Here is a 9,439-nt window from a genome sequence, read left to right on the forward strand (position 1 = left end):
TGGACAGAAACACAAGGTGAGGAGGGCCCTTCTCAGGTGAACTACTCAATCTAGCAGACACCTTTTAATGTAAGATATGGGGATTCATGTTCTTTTTTTGTGCTGAGATGACAGGTACTTTTTCATAAGATACATCAATGTTTCAAGATGACATTTCTTTAGTATGTGGCGGTCGTTGCGGATTTCTTAGCGTACTAATGCATATTTTGACAGGTATGCCTTTTACCGAATGTTTCTCAGGGAAATACCATAAGACTGGGAGATGTGTATTCTCTTGAATTTTAATAACCCCTGAAGATGTCATGCTTTACTTTCATGGCACATTTCTTTCTTTGAAAGTTTAGAATGACGGTTACAAAAATAACATGATACAAAAATACAAAAAAACAATAACGCTTCCGATATCATTGTGTATAACAGCCTAATAGTAAAGGACAAATCGGAAGAGTAAATTCGACATAAACCTATAAAATAGATAAGTAGACAGACAAAAACAAGACTAAGATATGTGGTGCGGAGGAAGCCACATAAAAGGCAATCTTATATCAATTTTTACATAGAATAGAAAAATGGCTAATAGAAAAATTCAGGCCGATGCACTGACCTAATATTTTGATCGATTTTATCATGCCAAAATTTCCAAATTTCATATTTTTAGGATTGTTTTAATATGGCGAGCTCAATGCCTTTTCCATGGTAACTTGAGCTCTTAATTGTAATATAACTGCAGACCAAGATAGCTGATGGGCCTGTTTCCAAATCCGAGCAAGTGATAATTTGACAGCCATTAGACAGTGGAGAATGAAATCTAAGTCACTACTTTTACATGTAGTAGTGCAACCTCATGTGTTTTCTTTAATTTTATATAGGTTATATCCTCTATGAGCTTAAAGGCACTAGGTCATACTGGTCTAATGTCTTCACAACTCCACCATATTTGTAAATATGAACCCACAGTCTTATTGCATCTCCAACTTATCGAAGAACTTGCTGGATAAATTTTGCTAATTCTGGTAGTCAAAGATAAAAGCAGGTTGAGAAGCATAGCTTGGAACATTTGTCAGTTATCCATGTGATTAAGTAAATAGGTGTAGTATGGGGCAGTGGTATAAGGGTATAGGATTCTATTGCAATTGATAAATACATGAAGGCACTCTCAATAAAGGCGGCATGTGGGTAACCTACATGCACACAGACATCATGACCCTGGTGTCACAGAAGTAGACTCATAGCCAGCAAGAGTTCTTTGTGAATGTAAGAAGTTATAATTAAACCCCAGCCGTTTAATGGCCCCACAGTAATTATAATGTGGGTGGACTAGTCTCTCGACATGTTGTAGTTTGAATCCTAACCTGATTTCCACGTTTTATTTTGTCCACTTTAGGGAAATTCACTTGCATTGAGGCACGTTTTCACCTAGAGAGACAAATGGGTTACTATCTGATTCAGATGTACATCCCAAGTTTGCTGATTGTCATCCTCTCCTGGGTGTCGTTCTGGATCAATATGGATGCAGCTCCAGCTAGAGTTGGACTTGGCATCACTACTGTCCTGACTATGACCACTCAAAGTTCTGGGTCCAGAGCCTCTCTACCAAAGGTTAGAACCGTGTTTCTACATGTAAAGAAGCCACATCATGATTATATGTCCATTGTGATTGTTTTATTGAATGGCTGCAACACATTCACTTGAAGGATTTCTGTGTTCTTTCATCATCATTTTTATTTATCCCCTGATGCTTGCCATTTCTTACAGTATTTTCATGCTTTCTTTCATGATCCTTGTGTTGGTTGAACAATGCTTCTCAATTTCCATCATCTTATTGCATTCTTTACTGTACTTTTAAATTGCATTTCCCCTCCTATCCTTCTTCTGAGCCTTGGTTTCTAATGAGATATTGATGGTTTTGATCTTCTACCAAGAACTTATTGTAAGCATTTCATCCCTTCTTCTTCTTTGATCTTTTAGAACATCTTGATATATCGTGTATTTTCTGTATAAGTCATTCCTTGAGGCTGTCTGTTTCTGTCACCAGGTGTCCTATGTCAAAGCAATCGATATTTGGATGGCTGTATGTCTGCTCTTTGTCTTCTCTGCTCTGTTGGAATATGCAGCTGTCAACTTTGTATCTCGTCAGCACAAGGAGCTTCTTCGCTTCAGGAGAAGGAGACGGCATCACAAGGTAACCTCTTTTGTGATCCTCGGAGTACAAGCAGAAGACTTTCCTCTGTGCTTGCAAAAAAGGCAAGCAAAGAGGAGTATGCAATAATATGTCATAGTCAATAAACAGACTACCATGCTGTTTAATAAATGGCTTATCAATTATTTCTTGTATGTACTGTACAAGAAAGGATAAAATCATACTGAACTGAATCATCCGCAGCAAAGGTTGGAGATAATATTCTGTTTAACGGTAGCGATGATTCAAAGCAAAGTTACACTAAGGTGTTCTTGCTTAGGTGAGAAGTTCAGCGCTAAAGAAGGGTCTTGATAAAACTTAAAACCTTTCAAGAAACATATGTTTGAACCAGATAAAGACAAACAAAACCCATTAACCTTATGACAGCTGTGCTTCAAATAGGGTAAACATCAATGACTATGAGGGTAGTTGGATTATTCGTTGGATCACCAACTTTTTCTTTATTAAAAATGTATCAAATGTGAATCCACTCATAGAGAAAGCCATAACGTTTGTGGGCACCAGTTGAACAGATGGCGCATTCTAGAACTTTAGAGCTCTCACTGCAAAGAATACCTTTCTCTGTTTACATTGGAACCACAGCTCTTCTAATAGTAGTAAGTGGTCTGTTTTTACCTGCTGTCTCGGTGAGATGAAGAATATCTCTTAGATGGCCTTACCGTAGATCTTCTATATATTTTTATATGGTGACAAGATAATATCTTAACTGCGTTTAGTTATCTACCCCTTTCATTGATATATTTGTATTTTTATAAATGTGTAGAAAAAGAAGTGCTGATAACTGAACAGTATATTCCATATGTGTGTTGTAACTAATGATTTGTATATTGTCAAAATAACCCATCGCACCTCATTTTGTATTAATAATTTACTAATAGTTGGCTTGCTTCTGCAGCTCATCTCAGAAGGGACACGGACAATGCTTTTGCTTTCCTATGTTCTTTTTAGAGTCAACACATTTATGGCATTTTGGTCAGCAGATACCAATCGGATATTCATTCAGTTATACATTTTCGGCTGTAATATATATTCGAGGTGTGGATATCTGGATATCGCAGCATATCAAATTTGCAATTTTGCAAATTTGTGGATAATCATATTTATTTAACCAATTGACGGTTAAAGCAGCATTACCATCTGGCTATCATTGCCAGGTTCTCGTCTGTGTTGGGAAGGGGCACGGATATATTGTTTGTATCGGATTCTACAAACCCTGGTGTCAGCTTTTATCGAGACCTACAAGATGTGAATTGATGAGATCTCTCCAACAGCACACTGGGACCACAAAGTATAGATTGGCAAATAATAACTTTTTCAAGGCATTATTTTATGCAGTGTTTGCCATTGAATTTATTTTCATTTGGATCTATATATATATATATATATATATATAATGTCCAAACCTGAAAATATTTACATTATATAACTAAGAGGATTTAATACTGTATCTCGGCATGCAAGCTCAGCTGCCACTAAAAGGCACCCATTGCTACTTCACTACTATAAAATTAACTTTTAGACCAATATATACCTATAATAAGAAAGCGGGTAGGTTTTACATGCACAATGTACATAACGATTGAACCTTTAGTAGGGAGCAATGTAATATACCTTATTTGCTCAATTATAAGATGACCCCCCAAAATTTTAATATTAATTTAGGAAAAAAAGAAAAAGTCTGAATATAAGACTACCCTATATGAAAAAAGTTTTACTAGTAAATATTAATTCTCATGTAAACAATTTTTTCATATTTAATAAAAACTATGGTTGAAAAAAATGGGTTTTTTTTGTTTGCCACTCAGCCCAGTTATGCACATCTGCCCCCAGATATGCCTTACATGCCACTCTGCCCCCCAGAAATGCCTTTTACCCCCTATATGCCACCCTGCCTCCCTGACATGCATTTTAACCCCCTATTTGCCACTCTGCCCTCAGAAAACAATTGAACCCCCCATGCCACTATTAACCCTACCCATGTCACTCTTAACCCCCCGACTTACCAGTGCATCCCTTCACTTGTGACCCGTGCTTTAGACTCCCTGGTGTCTAGTGGGGCAGCCGGAGGAGGGCTGTGCGATGCAGACCTCCACTTCTGCTGGCTAATATGATCGCCGAGGCTTCTATGACTGATCGCCGGCATCACATGACCTTCTAGTGCTTCACCATAGAAGCCTTGCCGGAAGTGCCGGCAGCAGCAGAGGTTGTCTGTGCACATCCCGCAAACGTTCACCAGCTCGCACAGACCTCCACCGGCTGCCAGAGAGGCGGATCTGTGTCCCCTGCAGCGCTGCGGGGGATCTGGATCTAAGTCTTATAGTCAGACCTCTATTTGAGACGACCTCAAATATAAGACGAGGGATTTTTCAGAGGATTTGCCTGATGTGCCAGATCAGCAGTCTGGACCTGATGTGCCAGATGAGCAGTTTGGACCTGCTGTACAGGGGTGGTCCTAGGTTTTCTTAGTGCCATAGCTGAGCTATGTTACTCTTTCCTGCATTCGCATGCTTCCTAATATAAGAGGTCCCTATACTGACTAACTGGGGTCTGGGAACATTCAAGTTTCCCCAGAATATCCAGGTATTAGAGCTAATTAATAGACCTCCAGGACCACCTTTAGTCTGTGAATGGGTAGTGTTTATTGGGGACTGACCTTGCCCCAATGCTGTGAAGAGTGTACCTTCCACCCCAACATGGCTATGCCTCCCCCTAAACATTGCTACTTCCCCTCCAAAAATGGCGTGTGTCCACCGATGTCAGCGGGACAACCCACCAACGTCAGCGGGACCTCCTACCTGAAAGGGGGGGTTCCAGGTAGCCGGAGCCAAAGAGTTCTCAGGTATGCTAGTAGGGTGGGGGAATTTAATTAAAAAAGTGCCCCCCCAACATAGTATACAATTGGACCCTATCAGGGAGATAAGAGCCCACCTATGCCCCCTGCCTCCACTCTCTACGAATCAGGATAGGGAGGTTAAAGTGAAATTACACCTTTCAATATGTATGGAGCCTATTATGCTGTGGAATGGAGAGGGTTACATATTATAAAAGTAAGCAAATAAATAAAATTAGTAATAAAATAAAATAAATTTAACAAAAGTGCCTTACCTACCCCCACCTATAAATGATCCGAGGCATGGAAGACAAGGTCCATCCAATGTAGCCTTTGAGATCCAGGAGGGAAGACAGTGAAAAGCACTGTTCACCCTTTTGGCATACAAAGGATACAGCCTATAAAAAATTATGCAACACGTACATTTCAAGATCATCAATATTTGCCAAATTATGCCCTGAAGTCCTAATCTTTAACCCTTTGGAAGTGGCCATCCACCCCCCAGAAAAGATGGGCTCCATCTGACCAAGGTACTGAGTATGCTAAAAGGAACCTTGCTCCCCATAGGGTTTATTCAATTTAAACCAATCCCACCGGTAATAGGATGGGTGAGAGGGGGTAAAGGTGGGCTCTATCCTCTTTTATTACTCCCCACCCCAGCAGATATACAAGCAGTACTTACAAATAACGCATATACTAGTGAGTATACATGATGTTTTGCAAGTGTTAGTATGCATGAGTATGCAATTTCAGTTGAGTATGTCAGTTAATAGTTAACCACTAAAAGTTTGGTAAATTAACCTAATAATCTTGGGATGCAAAACTACAGTGCATTGAATGTTAAATTATGAAACCATTTTGTTATTAAATGATGCTATTTTGTCTCTCTTTGAAACACAATACACACAAAAAAGCATTAAACATTGATATATATATAAGGAATTCCCTTATAAGAACAACCCAGATGGTAATGTTGCCTAAATTGTACAGCACAGATTTAAATGCATGCAGCTAAAAACTAATCCGATGTGGGCCACAAATTACACTACTAATTCATACGTCACTAATCCTACTTTTATTGAGCGTTTGATAGAATTAAAAGTATTTTCATATATTCTCCTTCTACTTGAAGGAAAGAGACTCGGAACATGTTGTTGAAAGTGTTCAAATTCAGGGGATCCCAAGCCTGTCTTTAAGTGTCACTAACAGTTCAAACTTTGAGGACATCCCTGCTTTAGCACAGGTGAGTGATCTGCATGATGGATGCACTGATTAACTAATACGATCGAGCAAGGATATAACTAAAACCTGGACTATTAGTGCTACTTGAGGACAGGTTTTTGGAAACTCTGTTCTAAGTGACATCTGGGTATGTTAAAGTCAAAATCGTCTTATGGTCTACCTTTGCCTCTTTACATGCTTTCCTTTAACATGTCGTGTATTCTTTTTTTGATCTTCTGACCAGGTGAGAAGACATAGAAGACATTTTTTGATGGACTCCAAACATGGACATGGGTTAGGGTGGTTGGACGGGCCATTAGATGGGTTGGAGGGTTGGGCAGAGGCAAACCAGGGGATTTAGGAACAAAAATTGTATTTGGAGGATATAGAGAGTCAGAACTTTTAACCCCTTAATGACAAAGCCCGTACATGTACTGGCTCCCAATGCATTGTTTTCAATGGGTTTAGGGACCGCCCATTGTCCTTAAGGGGTTAATAACTGTAGTAGTTACCGTTCTGTTACTTGCAAGTCCAACAGCTAAATATCAAGACACTCCAGTGGGGATGAATTGTCGCTATTACCATTATGCATTAGGGCATCTTTTCCTACAGTAACATTTTATAGTTTTTTGAAAGTTTTATCAACAAGGCTGTTTTATAATAAATCCAACCTTTTGTAGATTGTTATTTCGAGCAAGACTTGTGCTGAGCTGTTGGATCACAAAACATACAAAAACCCATATATTATATCATCACAAAAACTATAGAAACCACAAAGTCAGTTTCAGAAGCTTTCAAAGTAATTTCATGACTTTTGTGATTTTTTTAACAAAATGATAAGTGCCATTTTTTTTCTATGCCTACCTCTGAATATGTAAATGGCACATCCTAGGCTATCCCCGTAGGTGTTTGTTAGCGATCACATTCTCCAATTTGCATGTCACCTATTGTGTACACGTGTTGAAGGATCCCCTGCTTTGCATCTGCACATATGACTTGCATGGCACCCCACAACAAGGCTCTTCTAGCGGCGTCAGCAAACTGGAAGCAGGTGAGGGTATCTGCATAGGTGCGACCACATGAATTGTGAACCGAAAGTCATCCTGCTGTGTGAAAGTACATATTTTTAAAAGGAGTAGTCTTGTCCATGCCCTTTACTATAAATCTTAAGTCTCCCGCTTCATATGATGCAGAAATAAGCCTTTATTTAAATTATGCAAATTAGAGATGAAGAAGACAGGTGGTAGCATAACTATAGGGTCTCATGCTAAAACTTCACTAATGTACAAGTTGTTTGTAAGTACATGCAACATTAAGTGATGTAAGTTGAATTATTTGCCCCATGGCAGCAAGCTCTAAAGCAGTCGCTTCAAATGAATAGTGAATGCATTTCATCCGTTAAGATAAATAGGGACAATAAAAGTTAATGTAGTATGTGATGTGCCCTCTAACCACTTAGGCATATAGAGTGAGGAAATATGGGGACACACCATTTTGTTTTTGTTTTTTTAAATTTATATTTAACTTTTTTTTAAGTATATACATTGTTGAACTCGAGTGCCCTCACCTGCAACTCGCAAAAATGAAAGTGCCGCAGTTTCTTCTGGGGTGTCGTATCATATCCCAATCTTCAGCAGTGAGAAAAGCAGCTGTAGAGATAGGTTCTCGGGGCAGCTGGCCCAGAGTAATGTCCAACATAAATGCATTTCTCCATGCAATATAAGTATTCCAGCATCTTTATATCTATATTTAATTATGACAAAAGAAATGGAAGGGAGACATGGAGAAGAGTTATTTTCTCCCCAATTCACCTAAAGTCTGGTACTTAGTGGTTAGGAAGAATATATTGCCACCATCAAAGGATTTCTTTTCTCCTTAGACCTTGCTGGTCCATACATGTGATTTAACTCTAATTTACCTATGTACCTGGAACAAGAAAAGACTCTAAACCTTACAAGGTCCTCTATTTACCCCTAGACCATAGGTACAGAAGGTACAGGACCGGTTAGTGCACGTGGTCCTGTATGGTCATAGCTTTACTGTCTAAAACTCTTGATAGTTGCTCTACAATGATCCTTAATAAATAAGAAACCTGTATTTTATCTAAAGCTTAACTGGAATGAATAATTAATACTGTAGCTCAATTATGTGGTTGCACAGTCCATAAGATGATGATAACAGGGGAGTGGAGAACAGAGAGCCTGTTGGAGAGGGTGCAATGTCCATGTCTTATTTTGAGTAGAGCCCTATGCTCAATCTCTTGCAGGAGGATGACACAGGAGAAGGTCGCTTCAGCTTCGCTGCATATGGAATGGGACCCGCGTGTCTCCAGGCCAAAGATGGAATCTCCATGAAAGGAAACAACAACAACAACCCCACAAGCTCAGCCCCTCCTGCCTCTAAATCACCAGATGAGATGAGGAAGCTCTTCATCAGCAGGGCCAAGAAGATTGACAAGATATCAAGGATTGGCTTCCCTTTGGTTTTTCTTATATTCAACACCTTCTATTGGATCATATACAAGATTGTGCGCAGTGAAGATGTACACAAGCAGTGAGGAGGAGTAGGGATGGGGAGGGAATGGGGCGTAACAGGAAGTTAAAAACTTTTTTGAGGATTGGATGGAAGAGAGGAATAAATCTTTAAAGGGGAATGGGGAAGAAGGCAAATTGAGGGGGGGGAGATGATATGGTGAAAAATGATGAATATTAATTTAGGGACTATAAATAAATGGAATTAAGATGTGGCATGCCTGGAAAGATGGAGGGATAGAAAACGCTAGGTTAAAAAGTTGAAAATGTGCTGGATAAGAGGACGTGAGAAAAGTGTATTGGTGTCATTTAAGAAACGAGGAATCAAAGACATTCTCTATAAACTTTGTATTAAGTCTGTGCAATAGCAATGCAGAAATGCATGATTTTAAGAATGTGGCAATATCTATTTAAACTAATTTCAAGGATTGGGGGCTTTTAAATCCATGATGCTGGGGTTTACATTGGGAAATGCATACAGGCCTTAAGAGAATTTGGAATTGGAGGTATTGGAACTGAGTTTGCTGGTGAAAGCAAAGTATCAGGCAAACTATTGGTGAACAAATGAAAAGTGCCGGTTATTATATGTAAAATATGCAATATGTATCCTTGCCGAATTATACCCCTAAAAGGCACACAAAATAATCCCAATACTTT

General features: G+C 39.1%; 1 protein-coding gene across 1 annotated transcript in view; it reads left to right on the plus strand.

Annotated features, from left to right (window-relative positions):
* Positions 1 to 8,808, plus strand: part of LOC149287318 (glycine receptor subunit alpha-1-like) — a 44,495-nt gene extending 35,687 nt beyond the window's left edge. The window contains exons 7-9 of the mRNA XM_089492963.1: positions 1,385 to 1,599; positions 2,036 to 2,182; positions 8,494 to 8,808. Coding sequence (XP_089349089.1) covers positions 1,385 to 1,599; positions 2,036 to 2,182; positions 8,494 to 8,808 — 677 coding nt within the window. The remainder of the gene's footprint in view (positions 1 to 1,384; positions 1,600 to 2,035; positions 2,183 to 8,493) is intronic.
* The last annotated feature ends 631 nt before the right edge of the window (positions 8,809 to 9,439 follow it).

The sequence above is a fragment of the Sceloporus occidentalis genome, unplaced genomic scaffold (genome assembly GCF_023333645.1).
Source record: "Sceloporus occidentalis isolate IW3139 unplaced genomic scaffold, rSceOcc1.0.p SCAF_62, whole genome shotgun sequence".
In the NCBI taxonomy this organism is placed as follows: Eukaryota; Metazoa; Chordata; class Lepidosauria; order Squamata; family Phrynosomatidae; genus Sceloporus; species Sceloporus occidentalis.